The sequence below is a fragment of the Odontomachus brunneus genome, unplaced genomic scaffold (assembly GCF_010583005.1).
Source record: "Odontomachus brunneus isolate Ranch 3 - 2012 unplaced genomic scaffold, Obru_v1 Obru_scaffold_196, whole genome shotgun sequence".
In the NCBI taxonomy this organism is placed as follows: domain Eukaryota; kingdom Metazoa; phylum Arthropoda; class Insecta; order Hymenoptera; family Formicidae; genus Odontomachus; species Odontomachus brunneus.
This window is the reverse complement of record NW_022639646.1, coordinates 568,344-592,449: the sequence shown is the minus strand read 5'-3', so window position 1 is coordinate 592,449 and position 24,106 is coordinate 568,344. Positions and strand designations below refer to the sequence as shown.

General features: G+C 30.4%; 4 protein-coding genes across 4 annotated transcripts; all 4 read right to left on the bottom strand.

Annotated features, from left to right (window-relative positions):
* Positions 1-450: 450 nt before the first annotated feature.
* On the bottom strand, positions 451-4,413 carry LOC116851941. The gene is made up of 6 exons (XM_032831873.1): positions 4,189-4,413; positions 3,066-3,326; positions 2,236-2,323; positions 1,424-1,473; positions 747-867; positions 451-681 (listed from the first exon to the last, which is right to left on the bottom strand). Exons 2-6 carry the CDS (start codon positions 3,105-3,107, stop codon positions 590-592), a joined length of 393 nt encoding a protein of 130 aa, XP_032687764.1. The 5' UTR covers positions 3,108-3,326; positions 4,189-4,413; the 3' UTR covers positions 451-589.
* Positions 4,414-6,249: 1,836 nt separating this feature from the next.
* LOC116851940 lies at positions 6,250-9,208 on the bottom strand. Its single transcript, XM_032831872.1, has 5 exons — positions 9,084-9,208; positions 8,261-8,348; positions 7,355-7,404; positions 6,668-6,788; positions 6,250-6,602 (listed from the first exon to the last, which is right to left on the bottom strand). Exons 1-5 carry the CDS (start codon positions 9,123-9,125, stop codon positions 6,511-6,513), a joined length of 393 nt encoding a protein of 130 aa, XP_032687763.1. The 5' UTR covers positions 9,126-9,208; the 3' UTR covers positions 6,250-6,510.
* A 2,351-nt stretch (positions 9,209-11,559) lies between these two features.
* LOC116851936 lies at positions 11,560-14,690 on the bottom strand. The gene is made up of 5 exons (XM_032831867.1): positions 14,562-14,690; positions 13,722-13,809; positions 12,473-12,522; positions 11,848-11,968; positions 11,560-11,782 (listed from the first exon to the last, which is right to left on the bottom strand). Exons 1-5 carry the CDS (start codon positions 14,598-14,600, stop codon positions 11,694-11,696), a joined length of 387 nt encoding a protein of 128 aa, XP_032687758.1. The 5' UTR covers positions 14,601-14,690; the 3' UTR covers positions 11,560-11,693.
* A 4,616-nt stretch (positions 14,691-19,306) lies between these two features.
* LOC116851939 lies at positions 19,307-22,958 on the bottom strand. The gene is made up of 5 exons (XM_032831871.1): positions 22,848-22,958; positions 21,732-21,819; positions 20,278-20,327; positions 19,619-19,739; positions 19,307-19,553 (listed from the first exon to the last, which is right to left on the bottom strand). The coding sequence occupies exons 1-5, from the start codon at positions 22,887-22,889 to the stop codon at positions 19,462-19,464; spliced, it is 393 nt and encodes a 130-aa protein (XP_032687762.1). The 5' UTR covers positions 22,890-22,958; the 3' UTR covers positions 19,307-19,461.
* Positions 22,959-24,106: the final 1,148 nt, after the last annotated feature.

The following is a 24,106-nucleotide window of genomic DNA, read 5'->3' as shown; positions in this document are numbered from 1 at the left end:
GATACAGAACGAAATAAGCATATCTGACGTATTTTACGAAAATAGACCTTTTCAAAGGCGAATGTTTCTTTAGAAAACCCTAAAAAACTATCCGAAATAGTGCTCTGTATGCTAACGCGAAATAACTTATAACCTACCATAACCCAGCCTACCTTCGGCTATGAGCAGAATAAGACAACGAAGACAACAAACAATAATTATCATATATAGATATATTTTAACAATAATTATCATATATAGATATATTTTAACACATATCACAACAATAATTTAAGTATTTTAAGAAGACTGTAATAAAGCAATTTTTATTTCTTTGCTAGCACACACAGAAAGAAATGAAAATTGCTTTATTACATTCTAAAATACTTAAATTATTGTTGTCATATGTGATAAAATATATCTGTATGTGATAGTTATTATTTGTTATCTTCGATGAAGAATATTCATTCGTTTCGTTTCGTCAAACGTACTTTATTCAATCATTAAGGCACATACAATTTGACATAGAAGGAATATATACGTAAGATTATAGGGACGACTCGGGAGCGTGCAGTTAGCGTTTTCTTGAAAAAGTATCTGGTTGGCGTTTTTAATTCATTTTGTCAATCAAGTCCTTAATTGGCATACTGCACGCGATTGTTTTTTGTGTTTGCTCGTAACCGGTCGCTCCAGTTTTAATCACTGCAATTAAAAATAATTGAGTAGTCACAGAAATTATTTTCCAAAACGTCAATGAAATAGATTACCTCTTTTACGGCACGTGATATGTATCGCACGCGCCCGTTCTAATCTGCTTGCTTCGGAAATGTAATCGCCAAGTCTCCGTAGAACTATATTAGTTGTGAACTCGCCGTTCACGTTAATCATCTGGAATAGATAATAACTGTTATGATTATTATCTTGCATGAGTGGTTTGATGAGGTAAAATTTTTGGAATTTCCCTGAAACTCATGCTGCATGTGTATTGAAATACTATGCTACTAAAACGGAGAAAAGTGACGTTTTAACTCCAGTAGTTCGGAAGATGGCACTTACTTTGGTAAACGTGGATTCGAATAAGTATAACTCTTTTTCGTATCTAATTAACAAAATATTCGCATCATGTATTTTTAAATATACGTTATTCCATATTTGGTCTAAATTATTTGTAACTTTTTAATATAATTATATTATATTAAATATAATATAATTTAATTATATATAAGCAAAGATGTTTTCAATAGCTCGTCACGCGACAACGAGCTTAATTGTAATTTCGTAGTAGAAATAATTTTTCGAGAGAATATATTTGCAATGGTATTGATACATTTCTCTTTTGTTTTCAATCGTGAAATATACCGCAATCGATCGAAATATGTCGAGACTCAATCGTTTAAGTTTAAAGTTTACTGAGACTGTAAACATTAAATACAAATATACGTACCTCGCCATCGTTAAGCAACGCGCAATGGACTGCTTCGACACTGAACTCAGCTGTAACGCAGTCCAAATGTAATAACGAAATTATGAGATTTTGAAGTCTGTTCGTTTATTATAAATAAAGCAAACTAATCTACGTCACAGTGATATCGTCGCTTCTCTTATGGAGTACGTGAAACTATCGAGTGTAATTGATTAAAAGGATAATCACAGGCATCCATAATACTATAAACTCGCTCCTAACATAGGCTATATATTACAGTGAATTTTATTATCTTGGAAAGAGAATTGCGATGCTTAGTATCCGAACACAAAAAGAAAAGAGACGATTAGATAGGGGACTATCTCTGTCTCTGTCCAAAGAATATTGATTGGTTAATGGTTTTCAATGTTCTTTACTATTAATATTAATTTTACTAACCTTTTATCCCGATAGACTTTGAATAGGCTATCTTATATAGATTATTTTATTTTAAGTAATGATTATAACTTAGATATTAAAATAGAAGTCTCAATTTATTAATCAATCAAGCAATTGCAGTTAAATCGTCTATTATCTTTTGCTTGTTCATGTACTTCTGACATATAAATTGATAGATTTATTATCGAAAAGACAGAAAATCAAACTGAGTTTTTCAAATGTGCCAATAGTGCAATATGATTGTCTTCAACAAAATGAAAGACATGTTATCAATCTTAATGCGATTCTCTAATCTGTGATTGTTAAATTATACAATAGATTTGTTAAATGGAGCTATTTTATTTCCTATTTTCTATTTTTAACTTTTTCTTAATATTCTCAATTTTTATACTCACTCGGCGACGTGCACAACTTTTTGTTGCACATTGCGAAATTATCGTAGAATTTTTTCAGTATGTCAACATTGTAACCGTAAGTCATTATCTAAAAGCATAAACCACATTGAAATATGTAAAATATCATATTGGATTAGTAATTGAATGCAATCACTGCAATTAATAGTACATTCAAGAAAATATGACGTGTTTCAAATATTTGATAAATTTGTATATATGCATAAATATATGTAAATCTAAGTGCAAATATAAGTTGTAAATCTATCACAAAAATATTTATTATAACTATTAAGTTAATTTAAATTCTTTCTAAATCCTAGTACGTTCAGAATTTTATTAATTTAAGAATATTAAGTTAGATCAAAACAATTTTTACTCTCTTACTACGTACGCTAGAACTAACATCTTCATCGATAAAGTTTTATAATATTTTTGTAAAGAGAATAAACTTTTCTTTGGAGCACATAATGATGAACATTTCTAAGATTTTTTATATGTATATTTCAAGACTATTGCCAATAAAATATTCTTTATTGAAGAACTATTACTTGAAAGAGGGAAAGAAAACTTAGTAATCGCTTTTCTCAGTAGTAGAATGATTATTTTCTGTGTCAGTCTAGAAATGTTTTATATTTATACATAAAATAAAGCATTAAGACGCTCCTAAAACGAATTGATAGTTAAAATAGCTTTAAAACTTTTAAGGTTTAAGTGATTAAGAAATCCACTTATCGATTTGATATCAAAATTGATGGTGAGTTTATACACGATGTATCACGAAAGATTATGATAACAATTATAAGTTACTACAAATGTTTCTTCCTACTTACCGCAGTGGCAAGCACAAATATAATAATCACCGAAATCTGCATTATTTCTGATTTTCCAAGTATTTTTCCAAGTATATCGAAGAAAGTATGAAATGTGCTACGAGGGTCTTTTTATTGCGCACTGTATGGTATCCAAATTGCTGCCGCGTATTTATAGTCGATTCAGGATGACATGTGCGTCACAATACAGTTTATTAAACATCGTTTATCTTCTTATCTTAACATTTGTACAAAATGGCGTTTTTTTGCAAAAGTATAATACTGTAAAAAGAAAAGAGTCGCGTGAGTCGTGTTTGACAGCATCCGATATTTATATTCCGTGAAAATGCAATATATGTCATGGTTTAATAATATGCAAATTAATGCCAACTGGAATACAGAAGTACGAGCTGCAATTGAATTGAAAGGTTAGTTAATAGAGCACACGTGCAATTCGGTAATTTGACAATTCAAATCGGCGCTTACATGTCGTGACAAAAAGTAATTGCGTTAGGGATTAAATAAGTCTATTCTTTCTGATGAGAATAATTATTTCCACGTATGTTTGCGCAACATTTCATAGCATATATTTGACATAATAACTGCCAAGGAACATTTTTTCATCCAATTTTGATGAAACTTCGCATATTTATAGAGTGGCCAAAAATAAGAGATCCATATTTTTTCATCCCCTTTTCGCTATGTTCATAACTATTGGAGATAGGAAAGAGCTTTTTAGACAAAAGTTGTACGGTTTTTTATAAAAAATAAAATGGACTAGTTTAAGAAAAAGAATATCTTTAACAATTAATAAAATAGCTATTGTTAGCTTTTATTTTTAATTTCTCAAGTTTGTTGTATGGATAAAAAATTAGCATTTTTTATTCTGAATTAATTTATATCCATATAATATATCCACATTATATTTTATATTTAAATTATACGGATATTAAGATATATAAGTTATAGAGTGTCCAGTAACTGATCGAGCAACCACCGGGTAGAACGGGTCAAAATAATCATAGAAGTTATATACCATTTTGAAATTTTCTTAATATTTATTCCGTAATTAATTAAAATGTATAAACAAATGAGCTCACGAGAAGCGGTAGGACAGGCTCTGTGTGTAAAAGAAATGGCTTACCTCTTAGCAACGATAAGTAATTTGGGATCGCCTCTAACCTCTAATTTGGGATAGCCGACAAGTAAATTTAAACAATTTGTAACATGATAATTCGATATCCGTCCATATTAAAGTTTTTGTTTGTTATTTCGTCTATATACCACTGAAGAGGGTCTGAATACAGACTGAAATGCGTTTGGTCCTTATTTTATGAATTTTTAAATATACTAACTTCCTCCATCACCACTGAGAATATACTAGCTTTAGAATTTTTACTGCACTACGATGTTCTTATTAGCTCTTTTCCTTATTGTTTTAATAATATGATCACGTGCCAAATAAAATAAATTTGCAATGACGTATAAGTACGTGACTGCTGTGACGTATAAGTACGTGATTTTACTATCAAGCAGTTATCAACTGTTATCACATAAACGTGACTTGGTCGCCTTCGCTATATTTAGCCGCTATATTTAGTTATCGGCCATTATCGGTCAAATTCATCAATGGCAAGTGATAAGATCTGCGCGGAAGATGCCGACGACACGTACGAGTCTTCGTGTGAAACATGCGGACGTGTTCAAAATTAATGAATCATAATTAATTGAATCATTTTATCTTTTTGTTAATATTGTATTGTTATTTGTGTCAGTGCAATATAGATTCGCAACGGAATATAAATACTTTGACATGAGACGTTTCTTGTTTTATAGATCATACAGAGACTATGAGAATGACTGTATTTTCCTAATCAGCATTTAGTTATTTATCGTGACTTACTTACTCCATATAATACTAACCGAGATAGTAGCAGTGTTAACGGTGATGCGCATCATTACTTTATTTGTGTCTATAAAAGCGATATGAAAAGTAGGAGAATAAGGGCTTCATGAATGAGGGACATCTTTACCATTTTTATTTTGGAACCATTTAAAAGAGTAGAACGTATTTAAAAAATGCATTGATCAAGGTTGTATATTGCTTTTCTTAGAAAAATCTTTTAAGCAAAATCTTTAATACCATCTTATGATTATGATCAGCGAAAATATTCATTCAGAAGTATACGATAATACACTATGAGTAATTTTACGTCTAATGATAACATGCTTTCTATGAGTAATGATAATATGCTTTCGCGCTTCGTAAACATTTAACTATCTTCTATAATACAGATTTCTTAAATGATCCTACGTAAGCATGTAGCATCATCTCGTGTAGGTTTGCACGATTTTAAAAATGTTATGTTAAATTATGTGCAAGATTTTGTGTACGATTTGATATATATGCAACGTTATATGATTTCACAAATGTTTTTATAATATCTTTACTTTCTTTAATTATGTTATTATATTAAATTAAAGCATATTGTAGATAAACTTTGATGATACTTTATTGCCTCCTCTGAGAAGAGAATTATCACTGCCTTACGTATGACGATTGAGCGATCCTTGGACGATTCCGTGTAATATTGTTGTATTTTTCGTGGAACGGGCTATTTGGCCATTATTATTGGACCTTGAATTGAATAATAATAATCTCTCTCACTTATGTTACAAATAACTGAATCAAATTGGCAGTTCGATTCCACCGATAGAAATTTATTTACTTTTACAATCGCAAATGCTATTTATGTATGCTTATTTAATCTCAATTTTTAAACGAGCTTAGCTTGTAATTCGAATATGTTTTGTTGGTAACCACGTTAAGGTAATTGTCTCGTGATTTCTTTTAGGATTTCACTGTATCCTTGGTCATTCAACAAATCAAATATTGTCTAGCTACTTGTGCAATTAAAGAATATAATGCTTAGCCATTCGAGTGTTGAGATATTTTAAGTCGTCGTTCTTGTACTCCTTATACTACATTGAGATTAGCGTTTTCGTTCTCAATATTTAAGTAGTATATAAGGCCACTATAAATGACTATGCCGATTTAAAGAAAACCATACATCGTTGTTTTAAAAGTAATGTTAAAATATTGTTAAAATTATTGATGACTTCTACTTGAAAATGCTAAAGATTTAACTTGTAATAATATTCAAATTCAAGGTATAAAAAACGATAGGAAACACTTAAACTCAGATAAGTGAAGAAAATAGCTTTTATTTGAAATACATCGTAATGAATAACTCTCCTGTTTGTCAGTGTGTAACAGTGAAGGTGATTCAACAACAGGTTTGCGCTAACAAAGGAATGAAAATTACTTCATCATAGTTTTTAATAGAAAGTTTGTGCTAGCAGAGAAATGAAAATTGTTTTATTGCAATCTTCTTAAAGTATAGAAATTATTGTTGTCATATTCATACACCTATCGTTTACTTGAAAAAGTATCTGGTTGGCGCTTTTAGTTCAGTTTGTCAATCAGGTCCATAATTGGCATACCGCACGCGATTATTTTCATTGTCTGCTCGTAGCCGGTTACTCCAGTTTCAATCGCTGCAATTAAAAGTAACTGAGTAGTTACGGGAATCATTTTCTAAAACGTCAGTGAAATAGATTACCTTCTTTATAGCACTTGATATATATCGCATGCGCCTGTTCTAACCTGCCTGGATCGGAGATCACATCGTTAAATTTCTGCATAGCTACATTAGTTTCAATCTCGCCGTTCATGTTAATCAACTGGAATAGATAACACCACGGTTATGATTATTATTTTACATGAGTAGTTTAATGAGATAAAATTTTTGGAATTTTTTTCCCTGAAATTTATGCTGCATATGTTTTGAAATAGTATCCTACTAAAACGGAAAATGATAACGTCAAAACTCCAGTAGTTTGGAAGTTGGCATTTACTTTGATAAACGAGGATTTGAATAAGCGCAACTCTTTTTCGTATCTAATTAAAAAAATATATTCCCGTCATGTATTTTTAAATGTTCGTTGTTATATATTTGGTCTAAATTATTTGTGACTTTTTATATTTTTATTGTATATATATTTATATTATATATAAGCAAAGCTTGTTTGAATAGTCATGTCACGCTTGTCATATTTGTCACAACGAGCTTAATTGTAATTTAGTAGTAGAAATAATTTTTGAGAGAATATATTTGCGATGGTATCAATAGCACACTTCTCTTTTGTTTTTACTCGCGAAATATACCGCAAACGACCGAAATACCTAACTCAATCGTTTAAATTCAAAATTTACGGAGACTAAAAACATTAAATTCAAATATACGTACCTCGTGATCGTTAGTCAACGCGCAATAGAATGATTGAACACTACGCACATCTGTAACGCAATCCAGATGTAACAATGAAATTTTGAAATCTGTTCGCTTATTATAAATAAAGCAAACTAATCTTGTCACAGTGATATCGTTGCTCCTCTTATGAAGTAATTGAAATAATCTCGAATGTAATTTTTAAAAGGATAGTCACAAGCATCTATAATACTATAAACTCGTTCCTACCATAGGCTATATACTTCAATGAATTGTATATTATCTTGAAAAAAGAATTGCGATGCTTAGTTCCCGAACACGAAAAAAAGACACGATTAGATGGGAGACTATTTCTGTCTCTGTCCAAAGAATTTTGATTGATTAATGGTTTTCTATGTTCTTTACTACTAATATTAATTTTACTAATCTGTAATGTTGATGGATTTTCAATAGGCTATCTTATATATGTTATTTTAATTTAGTTAAAAATTATAATTTAGTTATTAGAATAGAAGTCTCAAGTTATTCATCAATCAAGCAATTATCGTCGAATCGTCTGTTATCTTTTGCTTGTTCATATACTTCTGGCATTTAAATTGATAGATTTACTATCGAAAAGGCGCAAAATAGAACTGAACTTTTCAACTGTTTCAATAGTGCAATATAATTATCTTCAACGAAATAAAAGACATGTTATCAATCTTAATGAGATCTAATCTGTGATTGTTAAATTATAAAATAGATTTATTAAATGGAATATGCAATGTGGTTGTCTTCAACGTAACAAAAGAAATGGTATTAGTCTTAATACGATTTTCTAATCTTCAATTGTTAAATTATAGATAAAATTGTTAAATGCAGCTATTTTATTTCTTATTTTTTATTTTCAACTTTTTTTAATAATCTTATAATTTTAATACTTACTCGGCTCCTTATACAATATCTTGCTGCACTTTGCGAGATTGTCGTAGAATTGTCTCAGCTTATCAGCATTGTAACCGTAAGTCATCATCTAAAAGCATAAACCATATTGAAATATGTAAAAGATTGTTTCATACTAGATTAGTAATTGCATGCAATCACTGCAGTTTAATATTTTACACTCAAAATAATATTATTTCAAATATTTCATAAATTTGTATATATATGCGTAAATATATGTTGTAAATCTAAGTGCAAATATAAGTTGTAAATCTATCATAGAAATATTTATTATAACCATTAAGTTTATTTAAAATTAATTCTGAATCCTAGTAAGTTCAGAATTTTAGTGAAGAATATTAAATTAGAACAAAATAATTTTTACCCTCTTATAACTTAGAAACCATCACATTTTCATCGATAAAGTTTTAAAATATTTTTTTAAAGTGAATAAATTTTTCTTTGAAGCACATGATGATGAATGTTTTTAAGATTTGTGATAAGTATATTTTGAGACTATTGCCAATAAAATATTCTTTGTTGAAGAACTATTATTTGAAAGAAGGAAAGAAAACTTAGTAATCATTTTTCTGAGCAGTGTGTGATAATTTTCTGTGTCAATCTAGAAATATTTTATGTCTATAGATCAAATAAAGCATTAAGACGCTCTTAGAATGAATTGAAAGTTGAAATATCTTTAAGACTTTTAAAATTTAAATGGTTAAGGAATCCATTCATCGATTTGATATCAAAATTGATTTGATGAGTTTATATATGAAGTATCACGAAATATTATGAGTTACTACAGATGTTTCTTCCTACTTACTGCAATGGCAAGTACAGATATAAAAATCACAGAAGTCTGCATCTTTTTTTATTTTCTGGAATATATCGAAAAAAGTGTCAAATGTAATACGAGGGGTTTTTTATTACTTACTGTGTGGCATTCAAACTGTTGCCGCGTATTTATAGCCGATTCAGAGTGACGTGTTCGTCACGGTACTGTTTATTAAACAGCATATCGTTTGCCTTCTTATCTTAACATTTGTACAGAATGACGTTTTTTTGCAAAAATATAAGACGGTAAAAAAAAATGAGTCGCGTGAGTCGTGTTTTACAGTATTCGATATTTGTATTCGGCGAATTTGTAATATATGTTATGGAATAATAATATGCAATTAATGCCAACTGAAATATACAAGTACGAGCTGCAATTGTGTTGAAAATCTAATTAATAAAGCACGTGTGTAATTTTATAATTTGGCAATTCAACTCGGCACTTATTTTGTCGTAGCAATAAATAATTGCATTGGGGATTAAATAAGTTTATTTTTCTGGTGAAAATAATTATTACCACTTACTTTTGCGCAACATTTCATAGCATACATTTGACATAAGAAATGCTAAGGAACATTTTTTCTACGATTTTAATGAAACTTGGCATTTTTATAGAGTGGCTAAAAATTAGAGACTCATATTTTTAAAACGGCTGTTACGTATACGTGATTTTATTATCCAGCAGTTGTCACCGCGATTACATAAACGTGACTTAGTCGGCTTGGTTATACTTGTTTAACAATTGTCAGCCGCTATCATGGTAAGATTCACCGATGGCAGGTGATAAGATCTGCGCGGGAGATGCCGGCGGCACGTACGAGTCTTCGTGTGAAGCATGCGATCGTGTTAAAACTGTTAATCGGATTATATTCTTGTTAATATTATATTGTTATTTATAAGCGATATAGATATAGTGCCACATAGATATGTAACGGTATATAAATACTCCGACATGAGACGTTTCTTGAGAATTAACTCGATCGTTCATATTATGCAATGGTTTAAAGTTATTAATTTATTTACAATTAAACGTAACTCTTTTCACATATTGTTATAAATAATTCTTTCTTCTCTTTCTAGAAGTATGTGAAATCTGTACATTACGTTTGTTTTAACGAGGATGATCTCGTAAAGCACTGGAGCGAAAATTGAGATAATGGAACTGCATTGTCGTATGTTTCCTCGCCATTATTCGCGAAATTCTACTTCATAACGAATGTTATTAATCTGCTATATATTTACATAGAATTTGGATTGTGTTAAGATTTTCCGAGCCAGGCAGGAGTTCTTGTAAACATTTCATTATTGTCTTTTAAACAATCATTTAATCGATATCTGACACGATATACAAGTTCCTCACATCTGTAAGGTTTGTATCCTATCTTTAATATAATTCCTGTTATAAATAAAATATCGCTAAACGTTAATTATTCCTATTGGATGTTGTTTATGTATAATTTCACAAACTTTGTTATTATATTTTTACCTTTTTAATTATGTTATCATATTAAATTAAAGCATATTGTAAAAAAACATTGATTGTACTTTATTGCCTTTCTCTGAAAAGAGAATTACCATCGCTTTATCTTTGACGATTGAGCGATTCTTGGACGTGTAATTCCGTGTTATTCCGTTATATTGATATATTTTTTTATGGAACGGATTATTCGGCCATTATTATTGGACTCTGAATTGAATAATAATAATCTCTCTCACTCGTATTACAATTAACTGAATTAAATTGGCAGATTCTGCCATTAGAAATCTATTTACTTTTGCGATCGCAAATGTTACTTAAGTATGCTTACCTAATCTTAATCTTTAAACGAGCTTAGCTTGTAATTTGAATATGTACTAATCACGTTAAGGTAATTGTTTTATAATTTCTCTTAGAATTTTACTGTATTCTTGGCTATTCATCAAATCAAATATTATTTAGCTACCTGTTAGCTATTAGAATAGAGTGTTTAGTCATTCGATTGAGATATTTTAATTTGTCATTCTTGTGTTCCTTATATAACCCTGAAATTAGGATTTTATTTTCATTCTCGATTCTTAAGTTGTATTTAAGATCACGATAAATGAGTTTGACGATATTAAGAATTGATATAGTGTCGTTATAAAAATAATATTAAAGAAAGATTGAAATTATTGATTATTTCGACTTGAAATTGCTAAAGTTTATAACTTGTAATAACATTCAAATTCAAGATATAAAAGCTAAAGAAAACACTTGGACACAGATAAGAATACAAAAAAGAAGAACCGAGCTTAGATTTATGTGATCAAGCGAACACTATTAATAATAATAATGATTCAATACAAGGTGTGCACTAGCAAAAAAATGAAACTATCTTCATTACAGTCTTTTGAAAACATTTAAGTTATTGTTGCTGTATGTAAAGAGATATGTTTGTATATAATAATTGTTTGTCTTCTTTGATGGAAAATATCCATATTACATGTTAGTTTTCAAATGCACTTTATTTAATCGTTAGCACGTACATACAAATTAACATAGAAGGAAACCTCATATTGAGATGATTCCGGAAAAATTGTACAGTTAACGTTTACTAAAAAAAGTATCTGGTTAGAGCTTTTATATTTTATCAAACAGTGTCAAAATTAGTCTTTCGCATAGGATTATTTGCTTTGTCTGGTAGATTCCGGTCGCACCACTTTTAACCACTGTAATTAAAAATAATTAAGTAGTTATGGAAATTATTTTCGAAGACGTCAATGAAATAAATTACCTTCTCTATGGCAATCGATATGTATCTGACGCGCCTGTTCTAATTTGTTTGGGTTGGAGATTAAATCTTCAAGTCTCTGCATAGCTATCTCATTTTTGAACTCGCCGTTCTTGTCCAATATCTGAAATGGATAACACTACGGTTATGATTATTATATTAAATGCGTGGTTTATAAGATTAAATGTTTGGAATTTCTCTGTAACGCTAACAGTTTTAACTCTAGCAGTTTGAAAGATGGCATTTACTTTGATAAACGTGGATTTGAATAAGCGCAACATTTTTTCGTACTTAATTAACAAAATATTCACATAATGTACTTTTAAATGTATGTTGTTACATACTTGGTCTAAATTATTTGTGAATTTTATATTTTTATTGTATATATATTTATATTATATATAAGCAAAGCTTTTTTCAATAGTATTATCACGCGACAACGAGATTAATTGTAATTTCGTAGCAGAAATAATTTTTCAAAGGAATATATTTGCAGTGGTATTAATACTACATTTGTCTCTTGTTTTCACTCGTAAAATATACCGCAAATGACCGAAATATACCAAGACTCAATCGTTTATATTCAAAGTTTACGGAGACTGTAAACATTAAATATAAATATGCATACCTCGCCATCCCTAATCAACGTGCAAAGGATTCCAGGTACATTGTGGTCATCTGTAACGTAAACCAGATGTAATAACAAAATTGTGAGATTTTGAAATTTATTCGCTTATTGTAAATAAGGCAAGATCCTCTACGTCACAGTGATGTCGTCGCTTCTCTTTTTTATGGTATCCACTAAACATGTAATAAAATTTATGATCAAAATATAATCTTGAGAATTTTTACTTGCTAAAAAACTGTTATTCTCGCTTTTAATACTAATAAAAACTACTTAACAGCAGCCATATATTTCGATCAGAAATTTAGTCAGACAGCTTTAAAACACGTCACGTCCTGCTCTGTTGCTCACCGTCGCCGAACAGACGTCAAACTTTGCTGACATGTAGATGTGTATAACGACAAAATAAAACACGTACAGCCGTGTTCCAATTCTGCGCAGCTTTTATTTTGTTACCGATGTATAAATGTGCCCCGTGTCCCAATTTTCCCCTACTTAAATAATGCAGTGATAATAGTAACCGCAATTAATATGTAGTTATTCTACAAATATAAGAATTCTCCATCTATGAGATTGCTGAATCGAAATGTATGTACATACGAAGCAGTATGTTTGTACACATTTGTACGAGTTATGTATCATATAGCGGGACGTATAGCGGGAGTCAAGACGTAATTTTATCATATAAATTGGAGCAGTCAGTACGCTGTAATTTTTGAAAAATGAAATCAGTGTCACGATAGCAATAATTCCACAACATTTTCATCTTTGAGGCAAGAATTGCCTCATTTATGCATATACTTATGATCCAGTATATTATAGACGTCTATGGAGGTAGCCACAATTTATCGGGTCAATCAAACTGCTCAATTCATTTTATGGGTCAACTATGATTTTAATTCTAATTTAGTTAAAGATTATAATTTAGATATTAGCATAGAAGTCTCAAGTTATTCATCAATCAAGCAATTGCTGTTGAGTCGTTTATTATCTTTTGCTTCCTCATATACTTTTAACATGTAAATTTACTGATTTACTGTCGAGAAGGCATAAAATAGAATACTGAGCTTTTCAACTGTTTCAATAGTGCAACATAGTTGTCTTCAACAAAACAAAAGAGACGGTATTAATGTTATTACGATTCTCTAATCTGCGATTGTTAAATTATAAAATAAAATTGTTACATGGTTTTATTTTATTTTCTATTTTCTATTTTCAACTTTTTTTAAATATTCTTAATTTTAATACTCACCCGGCGCCTTAAATATCAACTTGTTGCACGCCGCGAGGTCGCCCCAGATTTTTTCCCATATGTCAATATTAAAACCGTACGCCATCGTCTAAAAGCATAAATCACATTGAAATATGTAAAAAATCGTTTCGTATTAGATTAATAATTAAATGCAATCGCTGCAGTTAATACTGCATTCAAGAAAATATTACATGTTTCAAATATTTGATAAATTTGTATATATGCGTAAATATATGTTGTAAATCTAAATGTAAATGTAAGTTGTAAATCTATCATAAGAATATTTATTATAACTATTTAGCTTATTTAAATTTATTTTGAATTCTAGTAAGTTCAGAATTTTATTGAAGAATATTAAATCAGAACAAAACAATTTTTACTCTCTTATAACGTACAAACCATCACATATTCATCGATAAAGTTTTAAAAATTTTTGTAAAGTGAATAAAAATTTTTTTAGAGCACATGATGATGAATGTTTTAAGATTTATGATATGTATATTGTAAGACTATCGTCAATAAAATATTCTTCGTTGAAAAATTATTATTTAAGAAGGAAAGAAGGAAACTTATTAAGAAGGAAAGAAAATTTATTAATCGCTTTTCTGAGCAGTACAATGATAATTTTCTGTGTCAATCTAGAAATATTTTATGTCTATAGATCAAATAAAGCATTAAGATGCTTTTAAAACGAATTGATAGTTGAAGCAGTTTTAAAATTTTTAGAATTTAAGTGGTTAAGAAATCCACTCATCAATTTGATATCAAAATTGATGGTGAGTTTATGTATGAAGTGTCACGAAAGGTTATGAAGTATCACGAGTATTTTTTGCTACTTACCGCAATGGCAAGCACAGATATAATCACCGAAATCTGCATTTTTTCTGATTTTCTTAAGTATATCCAAGAAAATATCAAATGTGAAACGAGTTTTGAACGAGTGAGAAGGTTTTTTATTCCGTAATGACATTCTAACTCCTGCCGATCATATTTATATCCGATTCAGAGTGACGTATATGTCACAATACACTTGACTAAACAACATATTTGCCTTCTTACCTAATTAATATTTGGACAGAATGACGATTTTTTTGCAAATACAAACATAAGATATCAAAAAAATGAGTTGTGTGAGTGATGTTTGACAGCTTCCGATATTTATATTCCGCGATAGTGCGATGTATGTTATGGGATAATATACAAATTAATGCCAACTGGAATACACAAGTATACGAGCTACAGTTGTATTAGTTAATAGAGCACGCGTGCAATTCAGTAATTTGGCAACTTAAATCGGCGCTTACTTGTCGTAACCATAAATAATTGAATTGGAGATTGAATAAATCTATTCTTTCTGGTAAGAATAATTATTACGTGTTTTTGCGCAATATTTCACAGTATACAATTAATAATATAACTGACAAGGATAATTATTTACTTTAGGGAATCCACCTCCGATGACCTTGATCTTGATATATATTATTAAGGACACTCTTCTAAGTAACCTTCAGGAGGTTTTAGCCGTCGCTCGTTGTTTATTAAAAAGTTATAAAAAAAAGTTGCATAAAATGAATGCAATTTTTGGACACCGTATATACAAAAACATCGAATTTGTAAGCTAGGAAGATACCTGCTGCGCACCCACACACGCGCGCACACACATACACACACACTGGTCGTCTGCGTGCGCATACATACATTGTTAATAAATAAACATTGGTTAGGGTTAGATTTTTGGGGAGGGGGTGCGTATGTATATACAAAGTGTTAGTTAAATATGTTTCCATACTCAACAGAGCGATTCTTTGGTTTATTTCAAGTAAAAAAGTTCATATAAACATGTGTCCTAAACGGCTCAGTTTCCGAAATACAGGTGAATGTTCGCAAATGTTTGACGAAACGATAAAAATTGCGTTAGAGATATCTTCCTGCATAAATAAGCCTTGCTTTACATAAGTTACCATTCATACGATTGTAAACAAAGTGACAAAGTCAAAGTCATAAAATCAAAAATAAATTTCAGTTCTGATGTTGTTGCGGGTTAGTTAGCTTGTGCATACGACCAAATTGTTTCAGTCCATCAAAATTGATTTCATTATATCTAAGTTTACAAATTTTGAAATGGCAGATATGCACTTTGCCTACGGTCTTGCAAATAGTAACTCACGTGAGGTAAGGTGTATTTATGCAGAAAGATATCCCCAACGTAATTTACCATGTCGTAAAATATTTGCGAATATTCATCGCTATCTTCGAGAAAAGGGTTCTTTTGTAAGGAACACTGTTGATCTCGGAAAGCTTATGACAGTTAGAACACCAATACTAGAGGAAGCTGTTCTAAACGAAACAGATTATTACTACACGTTTAAACTTTTTTATTTCGGAAACTAAACAGTTTAGGACACATGTTTATATGAACTTTTTTATTTGAAATAAAGAATCGCTCTGTTGAGTACGGCAACATACTTAACTAACATCCTGTATAATAGAAACATACGCATCCATCGCGAGCTCGCCCTGTCGGGCGGGCGAGCGCGTTGCTAGCGAGCAGTGTGTGTGTGTGTGCGTTAACGATACACAGTATCGAGAAATTGTTATATATTTTTCTAAGTTCAACTTTTTAACAGACAATAAGCGACGGCTAAAACCTTCTGAAGGTTACTTAGGAGAGTGTCCTTGATAATATATATCAAAATCAAAGTGAATCGAAGGTGAGTTCCTTAAAGTAAATAATTACCATAAGCCAAAATCGGATTCACACGCTTCACGAATGTTCCTTGTCAATTATGGTATCAAATGTGAAATATTGTACAAACACATGTGGCAATCATGGCGTCGCGGCGCAACGCTCAGTATGTGTACAAAACAAAGCGACACGTGTATTTACAACTTCTGGGTAGATTAGTCGTCCGAGTCAAATATCTCAAGGACGAAAACTATAATCGAAAAACTAATAAAAGTTTTCTTATATAATGTTTAGCGCGCGCGTAATTTGCACCAAATTTGATTGGTGCAGACAATATGGAGATCTCGAAATCTCGCCCGCTAAAAAGTCCTTTTATTTTCGCCCAGACTTTCAGATTTTTTAAAATGCAGATTCACACGTATGCACGTACATAAGCGAATGAGTTTGTTCATCAAGCCGCATTTGCATCGCAAACTATTCAGATTCACACATATACGCACGCACACAAGCGATGCTCGTTTGTCTATCAGATTGCGTTTGTAATATGTAGGCTGCAATAAGCAACATTTATCTATAATGATTGTCACCGATTCACGTATTTATGCTATAAAAGATTCGTGACCGAGCATTAGATGTACATATCAGGCTATTTATAATTTCACGTACATTTTCTTATTAGCTTTATTTCAATCTGCGCTTGTGATGTCCGCGATCCGCATTGCAAATGTGTAATTTCAATTTGAAATTAATTGGCGATAAAGAAAAGGTTTTTGTAGGTGAAATATTATAAAAATTTCCGACTGCACCAATCAGAATGAACGCATATTACGTGCGCAATAAACATTAAATCGATCCTGTATTTTAGTTACAACGGTATAATTTACCGCCAAACTTTTGGTAATCCGCTAGGCTTCCCGTTATCTCCGGTTATTTCGGACGTCGTTTGGCAAAATCTTAAAGAGAAATCGATCAAAAGAATACTAATTCGTTTATCTTTCTATTTTAGATATGTAAATGGTATCATTTTGGCTGCTTCAGGCGATTATATTAGTAAGATCCTGTTTATTTTTAATTCTTTCCATCCACGTCTCCAATTCACGGTTGAGATTGGTTCGACAGGATACATTTTTTAGATTCCATTCTTATCGTTTCTAATAACACAATTACTTTTGATTGGTATTATAAACCAAGAAATTTTGGCTACTACTTAAATTTTATTTCTCTTCATACTTTATGTCAAGAAAGAACACCATCATAAACCTTGTCGACGTAGCCTTGTTATCAAAGTCATCCTCAGACATCCTAGTTAACAAAAAAAAAAAATTTGGATCTAATCATTCGCACTCTAATCAAGAACGGTTACCAATTAATGCAATTAATTTTTAGAACTATATATGCAATTAATTTTTAGAACAATTTATTGTCGATTAATGTATTTTTCGGTAAATACAACGTTCATATTGAAAATAGCCGTAATACTTTGACACCTTCATCCAAATCTTTTTTGACCATTCCATTTTTGGATTTGATTTCTGTAAGACTTGACAATATAGTAAACAAGGATATGAACATTGCATATTCGTGTTTGAGTAAAAATATTTGGGATCATACTTGTACATAAAGACGATCTTCCTAATAATTCACGCAATAACGTTGTGTATAGATCGCAATGCGGAAATTGTGATGCGTCTTATGTTGGACAAACGGGCAGATAATTGTCAACGCGAATTTCTGAACATTATAGATTGCTTGGAGACTTGACATCGGATTTGTGTGTTGTCTAGGAATACCATATTGCTAACAACCATGATTTTATTTAACATTAAAGTTGCGCATGAGAAATCGTTCTATTTGAAACGACTGATAGTGGCAATGATTTTTATCAAATAACAAAAACACGGCCTCAATGCACAAAAAGATACAGAACTTGGTAGCGCCTACGGTGTTTTATTTGAACAGATGTAATTTGAAATTTTTACTATTTTATTTCGACTTGTTCACATCTTTGTTAGTTCTCGTATGTTTTCATATATAAGCACGTTGTCTGTATTCGGAGGTTCACGATTTTATAGTTACGTATAATTCGAAGGATTTGCACTATAACATAGGTTTTTACTTTGCTTTATTTCTTATTTCAGTTGCCTCTTCTGATTATGTATTGCTCTGCACACGTCTTTTTTTTCTTTTTTTATTTTGATATATAGACACATCCACAATGCGGCCGCTGCAGTTCGTTAGGTGTGAATGGTGACTTGAATGGTGTCTTACTTGAATGGTGTTTTATTGTGTATTCTTGGCCATTGATCACAAATCAAATATCATCTAGCTACTTGTGCAATTAAAGAATAAAGTGCTTGGCCACTCGAATATTGAGATATTTTAATTCGTCGTTCTTATGTTCCTTATACTATCCTAAGATTAGCGTTTTATTTTTATTCTCAATTTTTAAGATGTATTTGAGATCACTATGCCGATATTAAAACTTGTTACATCATCGTTACAATAATAATGTTAAAGAAAGATTCAAATTTTTTATCATTTCGACTTGAAAATGCTAAATTTTCTAACTTGTAGTAATATTCAAAGTCAAGATACAAAAACGATGGAAAACATAGTGAAAAGAAGAAACGAGTTTTGATTTAAAATACATCGTAAGAAACAACTCTTGTGTGTGTCGTGAGTAACAATGATAGTGCTTCAACAGAAGGTTTGCGCTAACAAAGGAATGAAAATTTCTTCATTATAGTCTTTAATAGAATGTCTATGCTAGCAAAAAAATGAAAATTGACTCATTATAGTCTTATTAAAATATTTATATTATTGTTGTCATATGTGATAAAATATATCTGTACATGATAATTATTGTTTGTCTTCTTCGATTAAGAATATCCATTAGAGATTCATTTTGTCTCGTCAAATATATTTTATTTAATCATTAGCACGTACATACAATTTGGCATAAAAGGAAATCATATATACGTAGGGTTATACAGATAATTCCGAAAACAGCATACACAGCTAGTGTTTACGTGAAAAAATATCTCGTTGGCTCTTTTACTTCAGTTTGTCAATCAGTCCCATAATTGGCATACTGCACGTGATCATTGTCAGTGTCTGCTCGTTACCGGTCACTCCACTTTCAACCACTGCAATTAAAAGTTATTGAGCAGGTACAAAAATTATTTTCGAAGACGTCAATCAAATAAATTACCTTCTTTATAGCACTTCGTATGCATCTCACGCGCCTGTTTTAATTTGTCCGGATCGGAGATCAGATCGTCAAGTTTCTGCATAGCTATCTCAGTTATAATCTCGCCGTTCGCGTTAAGGATCTGAAATAGATAATATCACGACTATGATTATTATTTTAATGAGTAATTTGATGAGATAAAATTTTTGGAAATTCGCTGTAATTTATGTTGCATATATATTGAAATACTATCCTGAAACGGAAAAAAGTCCTAAAAGTTCGGAAGACGGCACTTACTTGATAAACGCAGTTTTAAATAAGCGTAACTCTTTTACGTATCTAATTAACAAAATTTTCACGTGATGTATTTTTAAATGTATGTTATTACATACTTGGTCTAAATTACTTGTGACTTTCTATATTTTTATTGTATATATATTTATATCATATATAAGCAAAGCTTTTTTTTCAATAGTATTGTCACGCCACAATGAGTTTAATTGTAATTTCATGACAGAAATAATTTTTCGAGAGAATATATTTGCAATAGGATTGATATCACAATTATCTTTTGTTTTTATTCGTGAGATAGACCGTAATCGATCAAAATATATTGAAACTCAATCGTTTAAATTCAGAGTTTACGGAGACTGTAAACATTAATATATAAATATACGTACCTCGCCATCATTAATCAACGCGCAATTGATTGCTTGGGCACTAGGCTCAGCTGTAACGCAATCCAGATGTTATAAGGAATTTGTGAGATTTTGAAATTTGTTTATTATAAATAAAGTAAACTAATCTGCACTAATCACAGTGATATTGTTGCTCCTCTTATAAAGTACATGAAACTCTCGAAAGTAATTTTTAAAAGGATAGCCACAGGTGTCCATAATATACAATATACTCGCTCTTATTATAAACTATATATTCTAGTGAATTTTATATTACATTGGAAAGAGAACTGCGATGCCTAATGCCAGAATACTAAAAGAAAAGCAATGGGTAGATGAACGACCATTTCTGTCTCTGTCCAACGAATTTTAACTCGTTAATGGTTTTCTATGTTCTTTACTGCTAATGTTAGTTTTACAAAACTTTCGGCTCAATTAACTTTGAATAGACTATCGAATAGTAAATAACTCGAATATTATATGTATAACTGCAGTTCGGCTTTAGTTGACAGTTGCTAAATTCTTATAATTTTTTCATATTTCGGTTTATACCAGTTTAATTTGCTATCACACACAGCACACACACACGCGCGCGCGCACACACACACATACACATCTTCCACATTCCTCACAACTTTATTCGCTGGACGTAGTGAATTTTCAGCCTGAAGATAGCAATAAAAAAAGACGAGCTGGGTATTGTTTTCTATATCTTTCATTCTCTTTCGATCCATTGTAGTTCTTTTTCTAGTATAGTAAAGCATTCACTGATATATACTTCCTAAATTTAGTGCACCCACAAGTTATGTATTTAAATAACGCGATTACCGAGTATTTATAATAGTAGACGCAATTGACATGCAGTTATTCTTTAAATATAAGAATTCTCCATCTAGGAGATTACTGAATCGAAATATATGTACATACGAAACAGTGTGTGTGCACATATTTATACGAGTATTATACAGCGGGACGTCTAAGGAGTCAAGACTTATGATCTTATTATGAGTATATTATAGATGTCTGTGTAACCACAATTAGTAACAATTTATCGGGTCATTCAAACTATTCGGTTCATTTTATAAGCCAACTATGACTTTTGTTCTAATTCAGTTATTCTGGTTTAATTAAAGATTATAATATAGTTATTAGCGTAGAAGTCGCAAGTTATTCATTAATCAAGCAATTACTGTCGAGTCGTCTATTATCTTTTGATTGTTCATATGCTGCTGTCATCTAAATTAAACTGATTTATTATCGAAAAGACATAAAATTGAACTAAGCTTTTCAATTGTTCCAAGTGTAGTGTAATAAGATTGTCTTCAACATAAGGAACAATATTATTCTCAACACGATTCTCTAATCTTCGATTATAAAATAAAATTGTTAAATAGAACTATTTTATTTTCTGTTTTCTTTTTCAAGTTTTTCTTAATATTCTCAATTTTAATACTCACTCGGCGATGTGCCCAATTTCTCGTTGCACATTGCAAAGTCGTCGTAAAATTTTTTCAGCTTGTCAGCGTTATAACCGTAAGCCATCATCTAAAAGCATAAATTACGTTGAAATATGTAGAAAATGTTTTCGTCTTGGATCAGTAATCGAATGCAATCGTTGTAGTTAATACTTCATTCAACACAGAAAAAAAAGATTTGGTTGAATTAACCAAATATCTGGTCGAATATGAACGATCCAGAAATTCAAATTGAAGTAACCCGAAGTTAACTGTTTAAGTTAACAAGATTTTTGGTAGACTAACCAAACATGTCTGATTATTTAACCAGAGAGTAAAAGACGTGTCTGATTAAATAACCATGTTTGGTTAGTCTACCAAAAATCTTGTTAACTTAAACAGTTAACTTCGGGTTACTTCAATTTGAATTTCTGGATCGTTCATATTCGACCAGATATTTGGTTAATTCAACCAAATCTTTTTTTTCCGTGAAGAAAATATTAAATCTAAGTGTAAATATAAGTTATAAATCTATCATTAGAATGTTCGTTATAATCATTAAATTTATTTAAAATTTATTCTGAATCTTAATAAGTTCAGAATTTTAGTGAAGAATATTAAATTAGAACAAAATAATTTTTACTCTTTTATTACATAGACTCGAACCAAGTGTGTGTGTTTTTCTTCGATAAAATTTTATAATATTTTTATAAAGAGAATAAATTTATTTTTTACATAATAATGAACTTTTCTAAGATTTATGGTATATATTATGGTGTATATTTTAAGATTGTTGCTAATAAAAATAATAAATTCTTTGTTGAAGATAACCATAACTTGAAAGACGGAAAACTTAGTAAACACTTTTCTCAGTAGTAGAATGATCATTTTCTGTGTGCATAATCTAAAAATATTTTATGTTTTATATAGATAAAGTAAAACGTTAAGACGCTCTTAAAACGAATTGACAGTTGAAACAGCTTTGAAACTTTTAAAATAGATTTCAATTAAGAAATTAATTCATCGATTTGTTTTCAAAATTGTAGGTGCCACAATTAAGCTCATATATGAAATATCATAATAGATTATGAGATATCACATGTATTTCTTCCTACTTACTGCGATGGCAAGGACAGATATAATAATCACCGAAATCTGCATTTTTTCTGCTTTCCTCGAGTATATCCAAGAAAATATCAAATGTGATACGAGAGGCTTTTTATTGCATACTGTGTGGCATCCTAGCTGCTGCTGCGTATTTATAGCCGATTCAAAGTGACGTGTACGCCACAATACAGTTTACTAGACAACATATTGTTTGCCTTGTTACCTAATTAACATTTATACAGAATAGCGTTGTTTTTACAAATACATGAATAAAACGGCAAAAAGAAATGAGTTGCGTGTGTCGTGTTTGACATTTTCGCATCCGACATTTATATTCCACGAAAGTGCAATGTATGTATGGGATAATAATATGCAAATTAATGCCAACTGGAATACACAAGCTGTAATTAAGTTAAAAAGGCTAAGTAATAGAACATGCAACTCAGTAATTTGGCAATTCAACTCGACGCTTACTTTGTCGTAATGAATATGTTTTGATAATTTTCTTGGGAATTGAGTAAGTATGTTTTTCCTGGTGACAATAGTTATTACCACGTGTATATTTGCGCAACATTTCACAGTATATATTTGACACAATAAGTGACTGACAATGAGTAACGATTATAACATTGCCGTCAAAAGTAACACAGTAATCACAGATGTTTATAAACCATTAAAGCATAGGCATATATATATATATATATATATATATATATATATATATATATATATGTATATATATATATAAGCATTCTCTCTTGATTTAAATTTGATTTTAATTTATTTTGTTTTAGTTTGCTCGTCGTTGCGACTTAATGTACTTTTGTTCATTTTAATTAACTGTTGTCCACTTTGTGTCGAAATTTAGAAAATTCTTCAATACAATCGTATAATTTGTAATCGATTGAGTACATTTGTGAAATATTCCAAAAACCTTGTTTTTGTTCCAATAAATGAACAATAAATAAACAATAAAATTAATGTGACAAAATCATTGTAATTGAAAGGTATATTACATATCACGTTAATTTTGCGATTATTTATTTATTATTGGAGCAAAGGAAAATTTCTTGGGTTAAGTTACAAACGTGTTCACAATTATTTACATCAATTTATGAACACTAATGAAAAAAGGCTATTAAAATAGAATGTTATTGTAATGATATAATTTAATTGCCTTTCTTAATATGTAGTTTTCAACATATAATATCTATTTATATTATATGTTTACACACACACACACACACACACACACACATTATATATATATA

Excerpts from the sequence above, each read along its gene's own strand:
- LOC116851941 (XM_032831873.1), bottom strand. The coding sequence starts at position 3,107 with ATGCAGATTTCGGTGATTATTATATTTGTGCTTGCCACTGCG. Across the intron at positions 868-1,423 it reads CGTTGCTTAACGATGGCGAG|ATGATTAACGTGAACGGCGA; the intron begins GTACGTATATTT and ends TATCTATTCCAG. Across the intron at positions 682-746 it reads TATCACGTGCCGTAAAAGAG|TGATTAAAACTGGAGCGACC; the intron begins GTAATCTATTTC and ends TTTTAATTGCAG.
- LOC116851936 (XM_032831867.1), bottom strand. The coding sequence starts at position 14,600 with ATGCAGATTTCGGTGATTATATCTGTGCTTGCCATTGCG. Across the intron at positions 13,810-14,561 it reads TATCTGTGCTTGCCATTGCG|ACGATGGCGTACGGTTTTAA; the intron begins GTAAGTAGCAAA and ends TTATGCTTTTAG. Across the intron at positions 11,783-11,847 it reads TATCGATTGCCATAGAGAAG|TGGTTAAAAGTGGTGCGACC; the intron begins GTAATTTATTTC and ends TTTTAATTACAG.
- LOC116851939 (XM_032831871.1), bottom strand. The coding sequence starts at position 22,889 with ATGCAGATTTCGGTGATTATTATATCTGTCCTTGCCATCGCA. Across the intron at positions 21,820-22,847 it reads TATCTGTCCTTGCCATCGCA|ATGATGGCTTACGGTTATAA; the intron begins GTAAGTAGGAAG and ends TTATGCTTTTAG. Across the intron at positions 20,328-21,731 it reads GAAATTGGGCACATCGCCGA|CTGAGCCTAGTGCCCAAGCA; the intron begins GTGAGTATTAAA and ends ATTGCGTTACAG.
- LOC116851940 (XM_032831872.1), bottom strand. The coding sequence starts at position 9,125 with ATGCAGACTTCTGTGATTTTTATATCTGTACTTGCCATTGCA. Across the intron at positions 7,405-8,260 it reads GATATTGTATAAGGAGCCGA|ATGTGCGTAGTGTTCAATCA; the intron begins GTAAGTATTAAA and ends ATTGCGTTACAG. Across the intron at positions 6,603-6,667 it reads TATCAAGTGCTATAAAGAAG|CGATTGAAACTGGAGTAACC; the intron begins GTAATCTATTTC and ends TTTTAATTGCAG.